At 46.3% G+C, this 25704-nt stretch overlaps 1 protein-coding gene across 1 annotated transcript in view; it reads right to left on the bottom strand.

The window, feature by feature from the left end:
• Window positions 1–25704, bottom strand: part of impg2a (interphotoreceptor matrix proteoglycan 2a) — a 128136-nt gene that overhangs the window by 26044 nt on the left and 76388 nt on the right. The window contains exon 15 of the mRNA XM_070892993.1: window positions 18572–18782. Coding sequence (XP_070749094.1) covers window positions 18572–18782 — 211 coding nt within the window. The remainder of the gene's footprint in view (window positions 1–18571; window positions 18783–25704) is intronic.

Below are 25704 nucleotides of genomic sequence, written 5' to 3'. Positions count from 1 at the left end.
AAATATTGACAATTTATTGTTCAGGCAAAGTCTACAATACATATGACATTCTGGTCCAAAATTTATAGCTACGATCTCAAGACGGGACGGGAATCGGGAAAGCGGCAGCTGAGGCAGGTGGCAAACCGTCCTGACTTCGGCACCATGAGGTCCAGGAGACTTTAACTGCTGGCCATATTTCCATGGCTTCAGTCCAGGTCTCTTGGCGCAAGCGCATTGTAGGTGGCCACTGCCAGGGACTGAGGAATGGTCCCCAACATTCAAATAAATTGTTGGGCATGGGGGGGAGTTTCCAGAGAAAGTAAAACTGCATTTATATAGTGCTTTTCATGACCACCGGATGTCCCAAAGTGCTTTAAAGCTAGTGAAGTATTGGTAATACAGAGGGCCTCACGACCAGGAAGGGGAGTGGGGGGAGGGGGTGCGTGGGGAGTGTGAATCCCGGGACTGTAAAGAATAAACTTTCCTTGTGGGGCTCAGAGGAGCACTCCTGCTTCTCCAGACTCTACAAGAAAAGTCAAAAAAGAACTACTTTATGGGGCATCTTCTGGCCTTGACTCCTTCTCCTGCTAGGTTGAGGTTGACTTGGCAGAAAAGCCGCAGCGGTTTCCCTACGCGGCCCATAGGTTGAAATAGCAGTCGGGCCCCAACGACATTGTTGGAGCCCAATCTACATCTTTTTAAATCGGCATGTCTGGATAGCCTTCTAAAATCATAGCCGGGGGATGTCAGCAAGTGAATCCCACGGAGCAATTTTAACTGCCCGGTTTTGGCCTGGCGGGCCAAGTTAAAATTGCCCTTTGTGTGTTGAAAACTGCATTTCAATATTGGAGAAAATTTACATTTTAGAACCATTTCTTCATCTTCTATGTCCGGATAATATTACAGCGATACCATATGTTACACTGATATGAAAGTGATTTATTTTACGTTGAATGTGGCCGACAGGCAGACATTTTAGAAGGACAAAAGAATAACAGGTAAATGCATCAATCGCTGGAAATTTGAAATTGGAAATACAAAGCAGGTCATTCAGCATCTGTAAGGAGAAAAGATAAATTGGTGTTTTGGTGCAAGCCTTTGGTCAAAGATGGTGAAATCACTGGGGGATTGGCATCAGAGATCACCTTCCTGACAATACAAGAGAGCTGACTTAACAAACACAGTTGAATCAATCACCCTGTATTAATGAATTATATTCCTACTGATATTCATTCATTTCTCTCAAATTATCAAACACAGTACCTAACAAAAACTTGTATTTATATAGCACCTTTAACATAGTAAAACATCCCAAGGCGCTTTACAGGAGTGTGATCTGACAAATTTTGACACCGAGCCGTATAATAATAAATTTTATTTATATAGCACCTTTAACGTAGTAAAATGTCCCAAGGCGCTTCACAGCAGTGTTACAAGGCAAACAGATAAATTTGACACTGAGCCACAAAAGAAGAAATTAAGGCAGATGACCAAAAGCTTGATTAAAGAGGTAGGTTTTAACGAGCATCTTAAAGGAGGAAAGAGGTAGAGAGGCGGAGAAGTTTAGGGAGGGACTTCCAGAGCTTAGTGCCCAGGTAGCTGAAGGCACGTCCACCGATGATTGAGCAGTTATCATGAGGGATGTTCAAGAGGTCAGAATTTGAGGATTGCAGACATCTTGTGGGGTTGTGAGGCTGAACTAGATTACAGAGATAGGGAGGGGCAAGGCCATGGAGTGATTTGTAAACAAGGATGAGAATTTTGAAATCGAGGCATTGTTTAACCAGGAGCCAATGTAGGTCAGAAAGCACAGGGGTGATGGGTGATCTTGACTTGGTGCGGGTTAGTACACAGGCTGCTGAGTTTTGGATGACTTCAAGTTTGCGTAGTGTGGAATTTGGGAGGCCGGCTGGGAGTGAGTTGGAGTAGTCAAGTCTAGAGGTAACAAAAGCATGAATGAGAGTTTCAGCAGCAGAAGAGCTGAGGCAAGGGCGGAGGCGAGCGATGTTACGGAGGTGGAAAACAGCTGTTTAGTTATGCCACGGATATGTGGCTGGAAATATGACACCTACATTGCAAACAGTCTTGTTCACCCTCAGATTGATGCTAGGGAGAGGGATGGAGTCAGTGGTTAGGGAATGCAGTTTGTGGCGGGGACCAAAGATAATGGCTTCGGTCTTCCCAATATTTAATTGGAGAAAATTTCTGCTCGTCCAGCACTAGATGTCGGGCAAGCAGTCTGACAATTTAGATACCAAGCAGGGGTCGAGAGAAGTGGTGGAGAGGTAGAGCTGGGTGTCGTCTGCGTACATGTGGAAACTGACTCCCGTGTTTTCGGATGATATTGCATATAGATGAGAAATAAGAGGGGACCATGGACAGATCGTTGTGAGACACCAGAGGTAATGATACGGGAGTGGGAAAGGAAGCCATTGCAGGAGATTTTCTGGCTATGATTAGATAGATAAGAATGGAACCAGGCGAGTGAAGTCCCACCCAGCTGGAGAGGCACTGGAGGAGGATGGAGTGGTCAACTGTGTAAAAGGCTGCAGACAAATCCAGAAGGATGAGAAGGGATAGTTTACGTTTGTTACAGTCACAAAGGATGTCATTTGTGACTTTGATGAAAGCAGTTTCGGTACTGTGGCAGGGACGAAAATCAGATTGAAGAAATTCAAACAATGAATTCATTGAAAGATGATCACGGATTTGGGAGGTGACAACGCGTTCAAGTACTTTGGACAGGAAAGGAAGGTGGAGTGGGGCGATAGCTAACAAGCAAAGTGGGGTCAAGGGTTATTTTTTTGAGAGGGGTAATGACAGCAGATTAAGGAGATATTAGGACAGGTGACCAAAAACATGGTCAAAGAGAAGGAAGAAAGATGTGGAGAAGTGGAGAGGTTTAAGGAGGGAATTCCAGAGCTTAGGGCCCAGGCAGCTGAATGCACGGCCGCCAACGAATTCAATCCAGTTGCCCTGATGATGTAATTTGCAGTCAGTATTTGAACACGTCTTGCACATGTACCTAATATCGCACTTTAATAGCAGGAAGCATCTAGGGCAAAAATCATGATTGACTCAAATAACCACTATAAACTTAACAATACAGAATTCATTCAAATACGAGATGGATTAAATGCAAACCAGTCAAAAATCAGTCTCACTCCGTAGTTAGAACAAATTATCAATCAATCACCAACATCCACAGGAAAACCTATCAGTCATTCTGTTTCCTTGCCCGCCCTGTACATTGAAACAGTACATTTATTGCATAACACATTAAAAATTATGTACAGACTTACTAAATTTATCCATAAAACTAGCAGTACAGGCAAGAAATACTTCTAATAAAGAAGTCTTACTGCAATTATATTGGGCCCTGGTGATACCGCATCTGGAGTTTTGGTCTCCTTACCTAAGGAAGAATATACTTGCCATAAAGGGAGTGCAACGAAGGTTCACCAGACTGATTCCCGGGATGAGGGAATTGTCCTATGAGGAGAGCTTGAGTAGACTAAGCCTATATTCTCCAGAGTTTAGAAGAATGAGAGGTGATCTCATTGAAATATCCAAAATTATTACTGGGCTTGCTAGGGTAGATGCAGAGAGGATGTTTCCTCTGACTGGTCTAGAACCAGGGGTCACAGTCTCAGAATAAGGGGTCAGCCATTTAAGACTGAGGTGAGGTGAAACATCTTCACTCGGAGGGTGGTGAATATTTGGAATTCTCTACCCCCGTGAGGCTCAGTCTTTGAGTATATTCAAGACAGAGATAGATATATTTTTGGAAAATAAGGGAATCAAGAGATATGAGGACAGTGCAGGAAGGTGGAGTTCTTATTGAATGGCAAAGCAGCTCGAGGGGCCGAATGGCCAACTCCTGCTCCTAATTCTTATGTTCTAAGAAGTTTTCATTGCATAGACCTCTCTCTGGGGACTGGGACTTGATATCTGCTCTGTTTTCACAGCCTTGATTCTTCAACAAGACTGAGAGATGTAACCCCTGTTGACAAATTCTTTGTGTATGAGATATATGCATTATGGGAGTTGTAGCTTTTTTCCCTTTCCTGTGAAACTACAATACTCAGAGCGTGCCATTATAACTCATCACATGATAGCCAGGCAGGAAAGAATCCTTCAGCTGGCCTGAGGAGTTCCAGGTCCTGTTGGCAAATTCTATGCGTGAGGCAGAGATGAAGCAGAGAACTGTAGTTCTCACTCTTCTCCTGTGGTGTCCAGCATGCACCATGACCGGTCATATCACGTGACAATCAAGCATTAACTTGATAAATAATAATTGACAAGTTTACAAATAAAATTAAAATGTCATTTTTTAAAACATTTTATACAGTTTAAGCAATTAAATAACATTTCAAAGCTAAACACTGTTGTTTGGGATGTGTCTTTTTAAAAGACCTTGATATGTATGTTATGGTCAACTGGTCAAATGGCAGTGGCATTTATCAATACTATGAAGCACTGAGTGGGCTGCTTATAAGGTTACATGGAGAGTTCAGCTATGGGCATGGGCAGCTGAGATTTTAACTCAGGTACTCCATGAAATTGAAGGAAGGACACTGAGGTCGGAATCTTCCCAGCCTGCAAGAACGGGTTTGGAGGTGGGCCCGCTGTCAAAATGGCTGTGATTGACAGCGGGGCGGAAGTCCACTTTGAACCCGCCTTCTTGTAAGTTTCCAAAGTGCTGGGTCCCGCTGCGGATTGCAGACCCGGAACTAAGCGGCGGGTCAGGCAATTGTGATATTTAACAAGTTGCTTAAACCTATTTCAGTAGCATTTTACCAGCTCCAAAGAATTTTACCAAGTTTTTAATGAGCTTCCCATCGCTCGGACTTCATGTCAGGTAAGTGGAGTCGGGTTCTCATTGACTCGCCATCATTTTGCTAGTTGACAGCTGCAGAAGTGGTATAAAAGGTACCATTTCACAGCTGTTCACTTTCCAATCTCAGAAGCTGAAGCCTTCCGGATTTGGAGGACACTTTTGAGCTTAATACAATTTGGAAGTGTTTGCAGTGAACTCTCTATTCACTGTCACCTCCTTGGAGCAACCTCTCTCACCACTGACAGATTGCTTCTATCATTTCAACCTCATTTGCCGTCTATTCCATCAGCATCTCACCTTGGTCCTCAGAATCCCACCGCCAACATTAACATCACTAAACACACCAGCATCAATATCAACATCACCAAACTTCTTTGCAATCAACTGATATGCACAGGACACAGAGCATCAGCACCTGACCACAATGATGCCAGGGATGGCCTCACCATGGCCACATTTACTTCACTTCATGCTGTACATCCTGACTGCCACAGGATGTTCCAAGTTGGCACCACCCCACATCAACATAATAAAGCATCCCTGCAATGCCCAAGCCATTCCATACACACTCAACACCATTGTGGGGGTTACCCTTACATCTCACCATTCACTACAACTCACGAAGCCATTTCCAAAGGTTCACACAAATCTGATCAAGTACGCAAAGTGTTAAAAATAAATATTTCAATGTTTGACAACACATTAGCAGAAACGCTACAAGGACATGAGATAAAACACCAGGATGTGCAGGAGTAGGTAGGGAAGGCAGAGCGATGGGGATGTGATGAGTGGCACAGCAGGATGAGGTTGAGTGTGGCTTTGCAGTAATGTTTTGTGATCTACTGAGATCATTGAAAGGTTTGCACCACTGCCGCCAGGTCCTCCTGACAACATCCCTGCTTGTGTCCTCCTGTGTAATGTGCAACCAGGCTGCATTGGTGTTCTGTGGAGGTTTCTTCCACCCATTGGAAGAGAACAGAACTTCCCTGCGTGCTGTGACTCCCTCCATAAGCATCTGGAGGCAGTCATGGGAGAGCCTGGGTGCAGCCGTGCACCTTTGTACAGTGATCGTCAATGTTTGCAGCACCTCAATGCTGCAGAACACTGACAGAACAACTGTCAAGATCAATGTGACCATGATCCCTATAAATGACGTCATCAGACCTGCTTCGTTCAATTGGCCGGGAACCTCGCAGGGCGGGCTTAACAAGCCCAATCAGCGGAAGATCCTTCATACAGTGTGGGCTGAAGCCACCCGCCACTGACCCCGGCTGCCCCGGACTCGCCATGGTTGTTGAAATTGCAGCCAAAGACTGAAGCACATTTACGGGGACGATTTTTATTAATTGATAAGCCTAAATGAAGAACCAAGGTCCACTGTGCAGAACATTACCAAGATTGAGAAGAGTAGGAGAGAAGAGAAGATGAATCAAGAAGTATGGTTAGCTGAAACCAAACTGAGTTTTAAAAACCTGTGGATTGCAAGAGAGGACTAAGGTATTCCACTGTGTCGAGCTGCTGAGAAAGAATGAGTTAAGTAGATGATATTGAGTCCAGATTTCAATACAGTGAGGATTTATGCATTGAGTCTCAGACAAAATATTTTTGTACAACTCACACTACAAGCTGCAAAAATCATCAAAAGGTCATGGGGCCATGATGGAAGAAAAAAGGAGCAAGGCCAGGGTCGTAAGTTACTTCTACAAAATCTTCTCATGCCTAATTGTCAGGGCTTTGGCTAGTTAGGAAATTAAAACTTAGCTCAGTTAGCTAAAAATTGACATTTCATGTATTCAGAAAAATTTCACACCTCATGCTGCTGAGTGGAGCAATATTGTAGCTATGTTACTGGACTAGAAAATCAGAGACAATGGCCTGAATTTTAAGCTGGAGAGAATGGCTGTCTGTCTGGTGGGTAGTCCTGTGGAACTAGGCTGCAGAGAGGAGGGATGGAGCGATTGGGGTGGGGAGGGCGGGGAGGGGTGCAGGGTGGTTGGGGGTTGGAGAAGGATTGGGACCGGAGGATCGAGGACAGAGAATTGGGGGGGGGGCGGTGGTCTGGGGCAGGCCACAGGATCGGAACCGGAGGGGGGAGGCCTAGAAGATGATTGGAGGCCAGAGGCTGGAGGTCGTAAGGCCAGAAGGTTGGGAAGGCGAGTGGGGAAGGGCGGGAAGGCAATTAGAAGCCAGAGGAGGGGTATCGGAAGCCACAGGGGTGAGATCAGGTGCCTCGGTATGGGAGGTCGGGGGGAGATCGGAGGCCTCGGGGTGGGAGGTCGGGAGGAGATTGGAAGCCTCGGGGTGGGAGGTTGTGGGGGAGATCGGAGGCCCCCGGAGTGGAAGGTCGGGGGGAGATCGGAACAGAGGAGGCTGAGGGGTGATTTAATTGTGGTGTACAGTATAAAATTATGAGAGGCCTTGATAGAGTGGATAGGAAGGACCTATTTCCCTTAGCAGAGGGGTCAATAACCGGGGGCATAGATTTAAAGTCGTTGGTAGAAGGATTAGAGGGCAGATGAGGAAACCTTTCTTCACCAGAGAGTGATGGGAGTCTGGAACTCTCTGCCTGAAAGGGTGGTAGAGGCAGAAACCTTCATCACATTGAAAAGGTACTTGGATGAGCACTTAAAGAGCTGTAACCTACAGGACTACGGACCTAGTGCTGGAAGGTAGGATTAAGCTGGGTAGCTAGTTTCCGACCGGCACAGACACGATGAGCAGAATAGCCTCCATTTGTGTCGGAATTTTCTATGATTCTATGATTCCATGAACCCGATAATGATTTTTTTTTTAATTCTATGCATTTCCAAATAGGCAGTGCGTGCACTGTGTAGATTGTGTGTGCAAAATGTGTTTATTATTGGTAACCAGCTGGTGGCGTTTCACTGAGTAACATTCTGTACTTGGAAGTGACATTGGAGTGTCATTCAACGATCTCATGTATTGATTGTTTACGAGCAACAGTGCAGCTGCAGAGGGAGTGACAAACAGGCAGTGCGAAGAAAATTTTACAGCAACCGTTTTCAATTCTAGTATCATCACAAATACTTATAGCACAGCTAACCGTTCCATTACTTAACATTCTACTATCTGTCTTTGGGGGTGGTAGGAGGATGGAAACAAATATGGTATAAACATTACGAGGATCACTTACTCCTGATGTAACCAATCCTGTCAAGATTTAATTACGTTTCTGTCCAAAATTCCCATGAATACATTCAAAAGAGATTAGACTTCTCTTTGCCAGTATACCTTTTGCAGAGATCAGTCAGGGTAAGGATCATATTACCAAGATGTTTCATTTATCGTACTGTTGTAAATATAAAGCAAACATTCGCTGAATGAATTTTCTCATAATGCAAACCTCATGCAGTGAAATCCTACACTTTATAAGCCTTTTAAAAAAATAATGGAAAATGAGTCAAGCATTTAGACAAGTCTTGTGTGCAATAGCACATTGACTATAGTTCATGTAATCATAGAATGGTTACAGCACAGAAGGAGGCCATTTGGCCATCGAACCCGTGCCTGCTCTCTGCAAGAGCACTTCAGCTAGTCCCACTCCGCCGCCCTTTCCCCGTAGCCTTGCAATTTTTTTCCTTCAGCTACTTATCCAATTCCCTTTTGAAATCCACAACTGAATCTGCCTCCACCAGCCTTTCAGGCAGTGAATTCCAGATCATATTCACTCGCTGCGGAGAGAAAGGTTTTTCCTCATGTCGCCTTTGGTTCTTCTGCCAATCACCTTAAATCTGTGTCCTCTGGTTCTCGACCCTTCTGCCACTGGGAACAGTTTCTCTCTATCTACTCTGTCTAGACCCCTCATGATTTTGAATACCTCTATCAAATCTCTTCTGCTCTAAGAATCTCCTCGCAATCTTCTCTGCTCTAAGGAGAACAACCTCAGCTTTTCCAGTCTATCCATGAAGCTGATGTACCTCATCCCTGGAACTATTCTTGTAAATCTTTTCTGCACCCTCGCTAAGGCCTTCACACCCTCCCTAAAGTGCAGTGCCCAGAATTGGACACAATGCTCCAGTTGAGGCTGAACCAATGTTTTATAAAGGTTAATCAATACTTCCTTGCTTTTGTATTTTATGCCTCTATTTATGAAGCTCAGAACTACGTTTTTGTAACCGCTTTCTCAACCTGCCCTCTCACCTTCAACGATTTGTGCACATAAACCCCCAGGTCTCTCTGTTCCAGCAACCCCTTTAGGATTGTACCTTTTCATTTATATTGCCTCTCCTCATTCTTCCTGCCAAAATGTATCACTTCGCATTTTTCTGCGTTACACTTCATCTGCCACATGGCCGCCCATTGCACCAGCCTCTCTATGTCTTTTTGAAGTCTATCACTATTCTCCTCACTGTTCACTATACTTCCAAGTTTCATGTCATCTGCAAATTTTGAAATTGTGCCCTGTACACCCAAGTCTAAGTCACAGAAACACCTGTCTGCTTCCCTGACTATTGAATCCTATACCACTATTACTTTCCTGATCTTCCTCCTCCCCCACCCCACCCCGCCCCTCCGCCCACCCCCCGTATAGCTGAGTCACCCTGGTGCCGTGGACTTGGCTCTGGCTGCACACCCCAGTGGAACTATCACCCTCACCAGTATTTAGAACTGACTACCGGTTAGAGTTGTACTCAGGGGACTTCTGCACTATCTGCAGGTCCACAAAGGGGCAATTAGCCATCTGCACTGTACTACTCATGACTGGTTTCCAATGCCGCAACTTTTAAATCACAGGGACCTCCCCGTACACGCAGAGACATCTCGGGAAGCAGTCACTGTTTGACTTTTGTACAATTGATAAGCTATGTTCTGTGCAATGAAAGAATGTTTTAAACCTGCATGATACGGTAGAAGTAAAACAACGTTCTTAAGTTGTGCAGCACTCTGGTGTATGTGTTTAATGCATGTTGCCACTGTTGCTCCTTTTGTGTGATGAACCTACCTGTGTTGATGGTGGAAGTGCCGTATTACTGAACGCTTCCCGAGTCGAGTAGCCCTGGTGGATGGCTGCATAGCCAACTGGCAAGTTGTATGGATGCGAAAGGCCTTAATCTGCAACTAACCGTGGTGGACCCTGTTGCTGTAATTACTGAAGACACACCCTACGGGGTTGACAAACGCCTCATGACTCTTCGACTCACCCTATTCCGGAACCAATGCACCACAGTCATCAGTGCGTACACCCCAACACTCAATGCAACTGATGAGGCCAAAGAGGGTTTTTACACCAACCTCGAAAAATCCCTGTCCTGCGTCCCCGCGGATGACAAACTGATCCTCCTCGATGACTTCAACGCCAAGGTTGACAAGGACACAGACCTCTGGGAGGGGGCGTGATTGGCAGAGAGGGGGTAGGGAAAGCCCCTACTGCTTTCCTACTCCTGACAAGATATCTAAAGCACGAAACTGTCAACGCCAACACCTTGTTTCACCAGAGGGACAAATACAAGGCATCTTGGCAACACCCTCGCTCCAAGCACCGACTATGTCATTGTCCGAGCCAGGGATCACAAGGATATGCGCATCATCCGCGCCATGACAGAAGCCGACGACTGCTGGATGGACCACCGTCTAATCTGATCCATCATCGACATCAACATAGTCCCAAAGCGGAGGGGGCAGCAGAAGCAGTGCTGCAAAAAAGTCAATGCCGGAGCACTTAAGGACCCAGCTAAGAGAGTCCTATACAGCCAGCGCCTTACAGCTAACATAGAAACATAGAAAATAGGTGCAGGAGTAGGCTATTCGGCCCTTCGAGCCTGCACCACCATTCAATAAGATCATGGCTGATCATTCCCTCAGTACCCCTTTCCTGCTTTCTCTCCATACGCCTTGATCCCCTAAACCGTAAGGGCCATATCTAACTCCCTCTTGAATATATCCAATGAACTGGCATCAACAACTCTCTGTGGAAGGGAATTCCACAGGTTAACAACTCTCTGAGTGAAGAAATTTCTCCTCATCTCAGTCCTAAATGGCCTACCCCTTATCTTAAGACTGTGTCCCTGGTTCTGGACTTCCCCAACATCGGGAACATTCTTCCCGCATCTAACCTGTCCCGTCCCGTCAGAATCTTATATGTTTCTATGAGATCCCCTCTCATCCTTCTAAACTCCAATGTATAAAGGCCCAGTTGATCCAGTCTCTCCTTATATGTCAGTCCCGCCATCCCGGGAATAACCTTCGCTGCACTCCCTCAATAGCAAGAACGTCCTTCCTCAGATTAGGAGACCAAAACTGAACACAATATTCCAGGTGAGGCCTCACCAACGCCCTGTACAACTGCAGTAAGACCTCCCTGCTCCTATACTCAAATCCCCTAGCTATGAAGGCCAACATACCATTTGCCTTCTTCACCACCTGCTGTACCTGCATGCCAACTTTCAATGACTGATGAACCATGACACCCAGGTCTAGTTGCACCTCCCCTTTTCCTAATCAGCCGCCATTCAGATAATATTCTGTCTTTGCGTTTTTGTCCCCAAAGTGGATAACCTCACATTTATCCACATTATACTGCATCTGCCATGCATTTGCCCACTCACCTAACCTGTCCAAGTCACCCTACAGCCTCTTTGCGTCTCCCTCACAGCTCACACCGCCACCCAGTTTAGTGTCATCTGCAAACTTGGAGATATTACACTCAATTCCTTCATCTAAATCATTGATGTATATTGTAAATAGTTGGGGGCCCATCACTGAGCCCTGCAGCATCCCACTAGTCACTGCCTGCCATTCTGAAAAGGACCCGTTTATCCCGACTCTCTGCTTCCTGTTTGCCAACCAGTTCTCTATCCACGTAAGCATATTACCCCCAATACCATGTGCTTTGATTTTGCACAACAATCTCTTGTGTGGGACCTTGTCAAAAGCCTTTTGAAAGTCCAAATACACCACATCCACTGGTTCACCCTTGTCCACTCTAATAGTTACATCCTCAAAAAATTCCAGAAGATTTGTCAAGCATGATTTCCCTTTCATAAATCCATGCTGACTTGGACCGATCCTGTCACTGCTTTCCAAATGCGCTGCTACTTCATTCTTAATAATTGATTCCAAAATGTTCCGCACTACTGATGTCAGGCTAACCGGTCTATAATTACCCGCTTTCTCTCTCCCTCTCTTTTTAAAAAATGGTGTTACATTAGCTACACTCCAGTCCACAGGAACTGATCCATAGTCGATAGACTGTTGGAAAATGATCACCAATGCATCCACTATTTCTAGGGCCACTTCATTAAGTACTCTGGGATGCAGACCATCAGGCCCCGGGGATTTATCGGCCTTCAATCCCATCAATTTCCCCAACACAATTTCTCGACTAATAAGGATTTCCCTCAGTTCCTCCTCCTTACTAGACCCTCTGACCCCTTTTATATCCGGAAGGTTGTTAGTGTCCTCCTTAGTGAATACCGAACCAAAGTACTTGTTCAATTGGTTCGCCATTTCTTTGTTCCCCGTTATGACTTCCCCTGATTCTGACTGCAGGGGACCTACGTTTGTCTTTACTAACCTTTTTCTCTTTACATATCTATAGAAGCTTTTGCAGTCAGTTTTTATGTTCCCGGCAAGCTTCTTCTCGTACTCTATTTTCCCCCTCTTAATTAAATCATTTGTCCTCCTCTGCTGAATTTTAAATTTCTCCCAGTCCTCAGGTTTGCTGCTTTTTCTGGCCAATTTATATGCCTCTTCCTTGGATTTAACACTATCCTTAATTTCCCTTGTTAGCCATGGTTGAGCCACCTTCCCCGTTTTATTTTTATTGCAGACAGTGATGTACAATTGCTGAAGTTCATCCATGTGATCTTTAAATGTTTGCCATTGCCTATCCACCGTCAACCCTTTAAGTATTATTTGCCAATTCTAGCCAATTCATGCCTCAAACCATCGAAGTTACCTTTCCTTAAGTTCAGGACCTTAGTTTCTGAATTAACTGTGTCACTCTCCATCTTAATAAAGAATTCTACCATGTTATGGTCACTCTTCCCCAAGGGGCCTCGCACAAGATTGCTAATTAGTCGTCTCTAGGATGGCCAGCTCCCTTGTTGGTTCCTCGACATATTAGTCTAGAAAACCATCCCTAATACACTCCAGGAAATCCTCCTCCACTGCATTGCTACCAGTTTGGTTAGCCCAATCAATATGTAGATTCAAGTCACCCATGATAACTGCTGTACCTTTATTGCATGCATCCCTAATTCCTTGTTTGATGCTGTCCCCAACCTCACTACTACTGTTTGATGGCCTGTACATAACTCCCACTAGCGTTTTCTACCCTTTGGTATTCCATAGCTCCACCCATACCGATTCCACATCATCCAAGCTAATGTCCTTTCTTACTATTGCATTAATTTCCTCTTTAACTAGCAATGCCACCCCACCTCCTTTTCCTTTCTGTCTATCCTTCCAAAATGTTGAATACCCCTGGATGTTGAGTTCCCAGCCTTGGTCACCCTGAACCCATGTCTCCGTGATGCCAATTATATCATACCCGTTAACTGCTATCTGCGCAGTTAATTCATCCACCTTATTCCGAATACTCCTCGCATTGAGGCACAGAGCCTTCAGGCTTGTCTTTCTAACACACTTTGTCCCTTTAGAATTTTGCTGTAATGTGGCCCTTTTTGCTTTTTGCCTTTGGTTTCTCTGTCCTCCACTTTTACTTTTCTTCTTTCTATCTTTTGCTTCTGCCCCCATTCTACTTCCCTCTGTCTCCCTGCATAGGTTCCCATCCCCCTGACAAATTAGTTTAACTCTTCTTCAACAGCACTAGCAAACACTCCCCTGAGGACATTGGTTCCGGTCCTGCCTAGGTGTAGACCGTCCGGTTTGTACTGGTCCCACCTCCCCCAGAACCGGTTCCAATGTCCCAGGAATTTGAATCCCTCCCTTCTGCAACACTCCTCAAGCCACGTATCCATCTGAGCTATCCTGCGATTCCTACTCTGACTAGCACGTGGAACTGGTAGCAATCCTGAGATTACTATCTTTGGGGTCCTACTTTTTAATTTAACTCCCAGCTCCTTAAATTCGTCTTGTAGGACCTCATCCCATTCTTTACCTATATCGTTGGTACCTATATGCACCATGACAACTGGCTGTTCACCCTCTCTTTTCAGAATGCCTAGCACTCGCTCCGAGACATCTTTGACCCCTGCACTAGGGAGGCAACATGCCATCCTGGAGTCTCGGTTGCGGCCGCAGAAATGTCTATCTATTCACCTTACAATTGAATCCCCTATCACTATCGCTCTCCCACGCTTTTTCCTGCCCTCCTGTGCAACAGAGCCACCCACGGTGCCATGAACTTGGCTGCTGCTGCCCTCCCCTGATGAGTCATCCCCCCCACCAGTACTCAAAGCGGTGTATCTGTTTTGCAGGGGGATGACCGCATGGGACCCCTGCACGATCTTCCTTGCACTGCTCTTCCTGTTGGTCACCCATTCCCTATCTGGCTGTGTAACCTTTACCTGCGGTAAGACCAACTCACTAAGCGTGCTATTCACGTCATTCTCAGAATCGTGGATGCTCTAGAGTTCATCCACCCGCAACTCCAGTTCCGCAATGCGGTCCGTCAGGAGCTGCAGGCAGATGCACTTCCCGCACACATAGTCGTCAGGGACACCGGAAGCGTCCCTGGCTTTCCACATAGTAGAGGAGGAGCAGAACACGTGTCCGAGCTCTCCTGACATGACTTAACCCTTAGATACACTTAATTTGGCAACAATGATGCTAAAGGGTACTTACTGATAAAGAAAAAGAAAAACTATTTACCAATCACTAGCCAATCACTTACCCCCTTGGCTGTGACGTCACCTTCCAATTTCTTTCTACTTCTTTTTTGCCTTCTCACCCTGCTGCAGCTGCACCGGCTAGCCTCTCCGACTGCCTCATCGCTGGTCTTTATAGGCTTCCCGATGTTGCTCCTCGATTTCCCGCCTCTCCGACTGTCTCATGAACTCCCCACTGGCCTCCCGACATTGCTCTTCGATCTCCCACCTCTCCGACTGTCTCACAAACTACCCGCTGACCTTTATAGGCCTCCCGACATTGCTCCTCGATCTCCAGATCTCTCGCCTAACCTGACGTGCTTTGACGACCCCGAGACGTAGAATGCCCACAGCGCTTGGTCTGCCCTCCAGGCCTCCATAACCAGTGCCTCCAAAGAGACTCTTGGTTACTGAACCAGGAAACACCAGGACTGATTTGATGAGAATGATCAGGAAATCCAAGAGCTAGTAGATCGCAAGCGCAGGGCATTTCTGAGCCTTAAATAACAACCCAACGCGGGAGCAGCAAAGTAGCATTACAGACGGCTCAAGGCTGAGGTCCAACAAAAAACCCGGGACCTAAAGAACGGGTGGTGGATGGAGAAAGCACAGGAGATACAACAACTGGCCGATAACCATGATGTGCAAGGATTCTTCATCGCAGTCAACGCCACCTATGGGCCAAACACCCAAGGCCCCACCCCACTGCTGGCCAAGAACGGGGAAACACTCATCAAGGACACCGAGGCAGTCAGGGCCCGCTGGAAGGAGCACTTCGAAGATCTCCTCAATCAAGACTCTGCTTTTGACACGAGTGTTCTCGACTCCATCCCGCAGCATGCTACTTGCCACCACCTCAGTGAGACCCCAACACTGCACGAGGTAGAAAAAGCCAAAAGACAGCTTAAAAACAAGACTACGGGTGCGGATGGAATCCCTGATGAGGCATTGAAGTATGGCGGAGAGGTACTGTTGGCGCGAATACACAAGCTCATCTCTCTCATCTGGAGATCTCAGTGATGCAGTGATCGTGACCATCTTTTAAAAAGGGGACAAGTCCGACTGCAGCAACTACAGAGGAATCTCCCTGCTATCAGCCACTGGGAAAGTCGTCGCTAGAGTCCTCCTCAACCGTCTTCTTCCCGTGGCCGAGGAGCTCCTCCCAGAATCACAGTGCGGATTTCATCCCCTACGGGGTACAACGGATGTGATCTTTGCAGCGCGACAGCTACAGGGAAAATGCAGGGAACAGCGCCAGCCCTTATACGTGGCCTTTTTCAACCTTACAAAGGCCTTTGACACTGTCAACCGCGAGGGTCTATGGAGTGTCCTCCTCCGCTTCGGATGCCCCCAAAAGTTCGTCACCATTCTTCGCCTGCTCCATGACGACATGCAGGCCGTGATCCTTACCAACGGATCCATCACCCCCACAGACCCAATCCATGTCCTGACCGGGGTCAAAAAGGGCTGCATCATTGCCCCAACCCTCTTCTCAAACTTTCTCGCCACCATGCTCCACTTCATAGTCAACAAGCTCCCCTGCTAGAGTGGGACTGAACTACAGAACCAGTGGGAACCTGTTCAACCTGCGCCATCTCCAGGCCAGATCCAAGACCACCCCAACCTCTGTCGTCAAGCTACAGTATACGGACGACGCCTGCGTCTGCGCACATATAGAGGCTGAACTCCAGGACATAGTCGACGTATTTACTGAGGCGTACGAAAGAATGGGCCTTACGCTAAACATCCGTAAGACAAAGATCCTCCACCAGCCTGTCCTCAACACACAGCACTGTCCCCCAGTCATCAAGATCCACCGTGCGGCCCTGGACAACGTGGACCACTTCCCATATCTCGGGACCCTCCTATCAACAAGAGCAGGCATTGACGATGAGATCCAACACCGCCCCCAGTGCGCCTGTGCAGTCTTCAGTTGCCTGAGGAAAAGAGTGTTTGAAGATCAGGCCCTCAAAACTGCCACCAGGCTCGTGGCCTACAGGGCTGTAGTAATATCTGCCCTCCTGTATGGTTCAGAGACATGGACCATGTACAGCAGGCACCTCAAATTGCTGGAGAAATATCACCAACGATGTCTCTGCAAGATCCTACAAATCTCCTGGGAGGACAGGCGCACCAACATCAGCGTCCTCATCCAGGCCAACATCTGCAGCATTGAAGCACTGACCACACTCGATCAGCTCCGCTGGGCAGGCCACATAGTTCGCATGCCAGACACGAGACTCCCAAAGCAAGTGCTCTACTCGGAGCTCCCTCACGGCAAATGAGCCAAAGGTGGGCAGCAGAAACGCTACAAGGACATCCTCAAGCCTCCCTGATAAAGTGCGACATCCCCACTGACAACTGGGAGTCCCTGGCCCAAGACTACCTTAAGTGGAGGAAGTGCATCTGAGAGGGCGCTGAGCACCTCGAGTCTCAACACCGAGAGCATGCAGAAATCAAGCGCAGATAGCGGAAAGAGCATGAGGCAAACCAGTCCCACCCACCCCTTCCCTCAACGACTATCTGTCACACCTATGACAGTCTGTGGCTCTGGTTCAGCTACCAAAGAACTCACTTCAGGAGTGGAAGCAAGTCTTCCTCGATTCCGAAGGACTGTCTATGATGATGATGATGTTGAATTACTGGGAACTCTGTGCTTTCAGAATTAGCGCCCGTTGCCACTTGTGCAAGACTATATGGTGGCACAGTGCCAACCTGAAAGTTGCTACATGGAGGCCACTGATCTGTCTCAATGCAGAACAATGGGCTTCTATGGGGCTTCAGAATCCCTCCATTATGATTGGCTTTTGAAGGCAGCCAAGGCAACAGTGGGAGCATTCAGGCGAAACTGTGCCTGGGGCCTGCTTGGGTGAAGACTCACTTGATGATCCGTGACACAACTCATATGGGAGGCGGATGCACATGCAGCTGTTAAAACTATTTTCGCACCACCTAAACTACCAGACAATATCATATGCAACAAGGCCATGCTCAATGTTGCTGCACTATACTTCTATATAGTATTCCTATACTCTTCAGGAAAGCCACTTCTTCTTCTTCATCAACACCAACTTCCTCAGTGCCTCATCTGGTGTTTCATTAGCAACAATACTATATATCTCCCAAAATGGATGTATCTATACTGATTTTTGATGCACTCTCCAATCAGAAATATGCTTGCCGTTATTGAGCTTCTGGCTGATTCTTGTTGATAAATCAATTTTTTTTAATGTTGGTGTTCAGACATTTTCTTCAAACGTTGCGCACACCCCAACTGGATTATTGACATTTTGAACATTTATACTGGTTAAGTGGCATGTTAGCTGCTTAAGAAATGTTAAAGAATCATCATTAATACAAGCACATCATGACTGTCTATTATCTTCTCATTGCAGTCAACAGAATCATATTCTCATAAATCGCACAATTGGAGTACAATTTCAGTAGTAGCTTGCTGATTTTGGACATAAACATGCTTTACTCCCATTTCTACTTTTTAAAAGTGGAATGTTAGGCCCTAAATCTTTACCCAATACAGTTACTGGGCTGTTAGGAATAATGCAAGTTATTTATCTGAGTTCAGCTTATCTCAATTGGAGATTGGAAAAAAAAATTACAGATGCAGGAACTCGATATACTTTTGATAATATAAACTTCTGAAAGAAAAATATTTCCTCAGTAGATCTGGCTAGCAAGTCAAAGTCAGTGGTACTTACCAATTTATTCGGACAATAGAAAATTTGAGTAACTGAGAACAGGGAATAGCCCACGGTAACTTTTTTGGAAACCGTAACGAGAGAACGGCTGTCAGGTAGTGCGTCTGGGAGTTTTTGTATCACAGGACATCAGCTACTTTATTTGTACAGGAGCAGTTTAAATATTGTGCTGGCTCAGATTATCTAAATATGACATAATAATTGGTAGTTTACTGTACGAGAGTAAATCAATCATAACATACCTGCAGATTGCTCCTTGGCCTGGAATTATATCGCATTTGCCATCATTAAGGCAGAAATCTGTGTCTATATCACAAATACTTTGACAGGGCAGGTCACCCACACTCCGATACCCAGTGTTACAGACACATTCAGACTCTCCTGTCCAGCGGTTCACCAGGCATTTAGAATATTCATTGCAGGCTTGAAACTTGCACGGGTCAGCCTCGTCACCTGAAATCAGAAGGCACACGTGTGCATTAGCCACTGCCCGTGTTAAAAATAGACAGTTCACACTAAACAATGAGATCAGTTGAATGCACAATAGGGAAGAGTACAATATACCGCATGTATAATGGGCAATAGTGCGCTACACAGTTATTCCACAAGGAAGATTCCTTATCATAAGAGGGAGGAAGTCACACATGGGTCTTAACAAAAGGAATAAACTCAATGCCCTACTGTCTTGCGTTGTACATTCTGCTTGCACCACAGTTTTGAGTTGGTTCCAATTGCACTTATTCTGAAGAACAATAAATTGATTGCTGATATAATGATGAAACTATTAAGGCATCATAACATAACCTAAATGTTATTCAGCCGACCAGCAGCTGAAAATCTGATGAGGACCTTGTGCACCCATTGGCCCACCTGAATCAATTTTCAGGCAGGCCATTAAATTGGCAGCCAAATCAGACGGAGGCTGGTCCTACGCCTGTTGTAGAACCTTAATGCAACTTTCAAGGAGAAATGGGTAAAGCTTGCCAGTCCCACTTCTTCCACACATTGAGAGGCCTAACCGCTGATAAAGGGACCACTAGAGGCCACTTGTGGATCTTTTCGGGGGAAAATTTGGTGGGGCGGTAGCCCTCGCCAGGCGCAGAAGTCTAGACCCTCACGAGAAATTGGGGTTACCGCCCTCGAAAAGAAGTGGGGCGCTAAATGAAACACTGCACTTACTTTTGTGGGGCGATAGCAGGGCGGGAGCGAGGCGCAGTGCTACGCACCGTGTAGTGCCGCCGTGCAGGAGGGGCTCTTCCCTGAATTAAAGGGAAGGGCCAAAGCTGAAAACTCTGCAGCAAAAAAAGGGTCCTACCTAGATCCCCGGGGAGCGGGTATGCCGTGCCAACAGCCCGGCACTCAAGCAGAGCGCTGGGCTGACTGATCGTGGCATAGAATCCGCTTTCAAAGCACCGACAGGATGCTCAAAAAAATCGGCAATTTTTTTTTCAACAGCATCACACCTTCCCTTTAGGTTTCACCCCTCGAGTGGCCAGCCAACCAGTACACATCCCCTGAATCTGTCGCTGTCATCGCCCAGCGGAGCTTCAGGGGGCATTACCCGATTTAGGGTCCAGGCACTAACAGGGCACCACACACGGAGATGACATCAGCATCGTCGGTGTTGCGAAGCGAGGCACTATGGGTTACCGCCGCCGCTAAACTCCTGCCGAATTTAGCGGGAGTCATTAGCGGCACTGCGCCCGGTCGCAAAGTTGCTTGCGCCCCCAGGGTTGCTAACTGGAGGTGCAAATGACCCGAATTTCTAGGCCTTTGTTTTTTATTAAAGATTTTTGCGTGGCCAGGAGGAGCAGGAGTTGCTCAGGGCTCCCACACCCCTTCCCGATCCCCCCACCATGGCAGGTGCTTCCACTCCAACAGGTCTTTAAGTTTTACCTGTCAGCCAACTGCATACAGAGATCGGACGATATTCCTCAACAGACCCACGACCTATAGAGGGGCACATTTTGGCGCTTGCAACTTACTGAGAAAATGTTACTGATGCTTGCACTCGAAAGTGGTTCGGGCCTCTGACGGCCATGTTGAACACATGCCGTGAGTGCGCTGCCAATACCCAATCACCAATCCCCTTAAATCTGTGTCGTCTGGTTACTGACCCTTTCTGCCACTGGAAACAGTTTCTCCTTATTTACTCTATCAAAACCATTAATGATTTTGAACGCCTTGATCAAATCTCATCTTAACCTTCTCTGCTCTAAGTAGAACAATCCCAGCTTCTCCAATCTTCCCACATAACTGAAGTTCCTCATCCCTGGCACCATTCTAGTAAACCTCCTCTGTACCCTCTCTCATGCTTTGGCATCTTTCCTAAAGTGTGATGCCCAGAATTGAACACAATACTCCAGCTGAGGCCTTACCAGTGTTTATTAAAGGTTTAGCATAACTTCTTTGCTATTGCACTCTATTCCTCTATTAATAAAGTCAAGGATTCCATATACTTTTTTAACAGCCTTCTCAACTTGTCCTGCCAACTTCAAAATTTTTTGTTCATACAACCCAGGTCTCTCTTCTCCTGCACCCCCTTTAAAATTCTACCATTAGCTCATACTGACTCTCTTCAATCTTCCCATCACTTCACACTTCTCTGCGTTAAATTTCATCTGCCGTGTGTCTGCCCACTTCTGCAGTCTGTCTATGTCCTCCTGAAATCTGATGCTATCCTCCACTTTGTTTACTATATTTCTGAGTTCTGTATCATCTGCAAACTTTGAAACTATGCCCTTTATACCCGCCCAGGTCATTAATATACACCAAAAAGAGCAGTGGTCCTAACACAGACCCTGGGGAACACTACAGTGGACTTCCCTCCAGTCTAAAAAGCTGCTCATCACTACTCTCTGCTTTCTGTCCCTTAGCCAATTTTGTATCCATGCTGCCACTGTCCCTTTAATTTCATGAGCTATTATGCAAAGCTTTGTCAAACGCCTTTTGAAAATTCATGTACATAACATCAACCCACTCTGTTACTTCATCAGAACACTAAAACACATTAGTAAAACATGATTTGCCTTTAATAAATCCGTGCTGACTTTCATTTACTAGCTTATTAATTTTGTCCCGGATTATTGTCTCTAAAAGTTTCCCCACCATCAAAGTTAGGCTGACTGGCCTGTACTTGCCGAGTTTATCCCTCTCTCTTTTTTTTTTAAACAGAGGTGTAACATTTGCGATCCTCCAGTCTACGAGCACCAATCCCACATCCAAGCAGGATTGGAAGATTGTGGCCAGAGCCTTCGCAATCTCCATCCTTACTTCCCTCAGTAATCAAGGATGCATCCCATCGGGACCGGTTGATTTTTCTACTTTGAGGACTGCCAACCTTTTATGTACATAAGAACATAAGAAATAGGAGCAGGAGTAGGCCATACAGCCCCTCGAGCCTGCTCCACCATTCAATAAGATCATGGCTGATATGATCATGGACTCAGCTCTACTTCCCCACCCTCTCCCTATAACCCCTTATCCCCTTATCGTTTAAGAAACTGTCTATTTCTGTCTTGAATTTATTCAATGTCCCAACTTCCACAGCTCTTTGAGGCAGCGAATTCCACAGATTTACAACCCTCTGAGAGAAGAAATTTCTCCTCATCTCAGTTTTAAATGGGAGGCCCCTTATTCTAAGATTGTGCCCTCTAGTTCTAGTCTCCCCCATCAGTGGAAACATCCTCTTTGCATCCACCTTGTCAAGCCCCCTCATAATCTTATACATTTCGATAAGATCACCTCTCATTCTTCTAAATTCCAATGAGTAGAGCCCCAACCTACTCAACCTTTCCTCATAAGTCAACCCCCTCTTCCCCGAAATCAACCTAGTGAACCTTCTCTGAATTGCCTCCAAAGCAAGTATATCCTTTCATAAATATGGAAACCAAAACTGCATGCAGTATTCCAGGTGTGGCCTCACCAATACCTTATTTAGCTATAGTAAGACTTCCCTGCTTTTATACTCCATCCCCTTTGCAATAAAGGCCAAGACACCATTGGCCTTCCTGATCACTTGCTGTACCTGCATACTATCCTTTTATGTTTCATGCACAAGCACCCCCAGATCCCGCTGTACTGCAGCACTTTACATTCTTTCTCCATTTAAATAATAACTTGTTCTTTGATTTTTTTTCTGCCAAAGTGCATGACCTCACACTTTCCAACATTATACACCATTTGCCAAATTTTTCCCCACTCACTTAGCCTGTCTATGTCCTTTTGCAGATTGTTTGTGTCCTCCTCACACATTGCTTTTCCTCCCATCTTTGTATCATCAGCAAACTTGGCTACGTTACACTCAGTCCCTTCTTCCAAGTTGTTAATATAGATTGTAAATAGTTGGGGTCCCAGCACTGATCCCTGCAGCACCTCACTAGTTACTGGTTGCCAACCAGAGAATGAACCAGTTATCCCGACTCTCTGTTCTCTGTTAGTTAGCTAATCCTCTATCCATGCTAATATATTCCCCCCAACCCAGTGAACTTTTATCTTGTGCATTAACCTTTTATGTGGCACCTTGTCAAATGCCTTCTGGAAGTCCAAATACACCACATCCACTGGTTCCCCTTTATCCACCTTGTTCATTATATCCTCAAAGAACTCCAAATTTGTCAAACATGACTTCCTTTTCATAAATCCATGCTGACTCTGCCTGACTGAATTTTGCTTTTCCAAAAGTCCTGCTACTACTTTAATAATGAACTCCAACATTTTCCCAACCACAGATATTAGGCTAACTGCTCTATAGTTTCCTGCTTTTTGTCTGCCTCCTTTTTTAAATAGAGGCGTTCCAATCTGCTGGGACCTCCCCAGAATCCAGGGAATGTTGGTAAATTACAGCCATACACTATCCCTGCCACTACTTCTCTTAAGACCCTAGGATGCAAGCCATCAGGTCCAGGGGATTTATCTGCCTTTAGTCCCATTATCTTACTGAGTACCACCTCCTTAGTGGTTGTGATTGTGTTAAGTTCCTCCCCCATATACACATGCTCATCATCTATTTTTATCCTATGCAATATCGCTACTGCCTCCTTTACTGCTGCATTGTCAGCATCCTCTTCTCTAGAGAAGACAGATGCAAGGCACTCATTTAGTACCTCAGCCATCCCCTCCGCCTCCTGAGAAAGATCTCCTTTTTGGTCCCTAATCAGCCTCACCCTTCTTTTGACTACCCTGTTGCTATTTAATAATAAATGAGATTTTCTATTTTAGAGCTGCTGGTAAATCATAAACCCTTATATATTTCTGGAAAATCAGGCTGCAACCTCTTGAACTGGAGAGTGGAAGAAACATTAATAGTAATGATTTTGGAAATCTTCAACTTAGAATTCCTGCTGGAGTTGTGGTGGGAGGTCACTGAAAAAGCGGAAAATTAGGCTGGTGCCCGGATAGGCCCTGCCCTTGCTTTAGTGATACCGCATGGCCTTAGAAGGGAATTTCCAATATCAAATGTTCCTGCACTGCCAGCCCTCCGCGAGTCCCAGTATAGGATTGGTGACAGTATGCCTGATATCCTCAATCTTTGAAGAAGAGGGCAGCTTTTTTGCCAAGAATTTAGCCCCCTTGCAAAGGGGGCGTCTCCCCTCCCAAAATCCAACGACATGCAAGTGCCCTTGATGTACCCCATGCTGATTAAAGAACCTCTACCTGACCTGCAAATTCTGGAAGGGTCAGCGACAGAGGTCCCTGCTGGACATGATTCCTGCACAATTACCAGGATTGAAAGCACACTTCAGAGCCTACATCTTTCTCTATATTCACCACTGTACCCAGTCTTTTCTAATTGTTCTTGTATTTGACAGGTATCATCTATCTTGGATACATGTTGTATTTTATGCTGCTTATAGTTCTGAAGATTAGTTATTTGATTAAAAGATTGTCTTTAAACCAACTGATTTGGATATATTCTGCCCATCTGGACAGAACTATTTTCCAGAGGTTTTATCCCTTTTATTCTCCAATTGGTCCTATTTTCTAAAGGACGCATTTATTTGTACTACCAAAATGGCCAACATGCTCCACCCTTTGTTTCTGATTGGTCCCCTTAGAGGATAAACCACACCCTGAAATTTCACAGGAATGTGTCACTGGAACCTCCCATCCCAAGGTCTCACTGACTTTGCAAATTGTAACGCGATCCACTTTGATTCCTGAAGCGACAGAGGACAGAGCTCCCTAGAAGACAGCAAGGGCCAGCCAAAAGTGCCTTACCCCAGTCAAAGTACATCCCTCCCCCAGCCAAAGTCCCATACCCCAGCGCAAGTGCATACCTGCCCAGCCAAAGTGCCTTACCCCAAGTCCAAGTGCATCCCTCTCCCAGCCGAAGTGCCTTACCCCAATCCAAGTACATCCCTCCCACAGCTGAAGTTCTTTACCCCAGTCCAAGTACATGCCTGCCCCAGCCAAAGTCCTATACCCCAGCGCAAGTACATGCCTGCCCCAGCTGAAGTGACTTATCCCAGTCCAAGTACATCCCTCCCCCAGCCGAAGTGCCTTACCCCAGCGCAAGTGCATCTGCCCACGCCACCCCCCCCCACCCCCACCACAGATGACGCATTGTGTACAGATTGTTAACAGGTTTATTGGGTATGAAGTGAATAGTGACAGTGTCGTGACTTCCGGATATCATCCACTCCAACGATGTCCCTTGTAGGGGGTTGGAAGAACGTGATCCGTCTTCCCTGAGTTCCCTCTCTCCCCTCTCCCTCCACCCCCCCCCCCCGCCCCCAGCATCTCTCTCCTCCCCCAGCCTCTCTCTCCACCCCCCCCCCAGCCTCTCACTTTACCCCCCGCAGCCTCTCTCTCTCTCCCCCCTCCCCAGCCTCTCACTCTTCCCCCCCCCAGCCTCTCTCCCCACACGCCCCCCTCTCTCCCTCCCCCCAATCTCTCTCTCTCCCCAATCTCTCTCTCTCTCTCTTCCTCCCCCAATCTCTCTCTCTCCCTCCCCGCAATCTCGCTCTCTCTCCCGCCCCGCAATCTCGCTCTCTCTCCCTCCCTCCAATCTCTCTCGCTCTCCCCACCTTCCCCCCCCGCCCCCCCGCAATCTCTCTCTCTCTTCCTCCCCCGGCCGCTCGCCGCTCACCACCACTCTCCCCCCGCTGCTGCTCGGGACTCGCGGCTCACAGGAAACAGGCGCCCCGTTTCCAGCGGTGGGCAACTTCGGCCCCAAAGTATTTGTTTAATTTTCCTATTTCCTTATTCCCCATTATAATTTCTCCTGTCTCAGCCTGTAGGGGACCCACATTTACTTTTGCTAATCCTTTCCTTTTTACATTGCTATAGAAGCTTTTGCAGTCTGTTTTTATTTCTCTCGCTAGTTTACTCTCATATTCTATTTTCCCTTTCTTTATCAATTGCTTGATCCTCC

This window comes from Pristiophorus japonicus, chromosome 11 (assembly GCF_044704955.1).
Source record: "Pristiophorus japonicus isolate sPriJap1 chromosome 11, sPriJap1.hap1, whole genome shotgun sequence".
Taxonomy (NCBI): Eukaryota; Metazoa; Chordata; class Chondrichthyes; family Pristiophoridae; genus Pristiophorus; species Pristiophorus japonicus.
The sequence above is the reverse complement of the archived record's forward strand: the minus strand, read 5'-3'. Positions and strand labels throughout refer to the sequence as shown.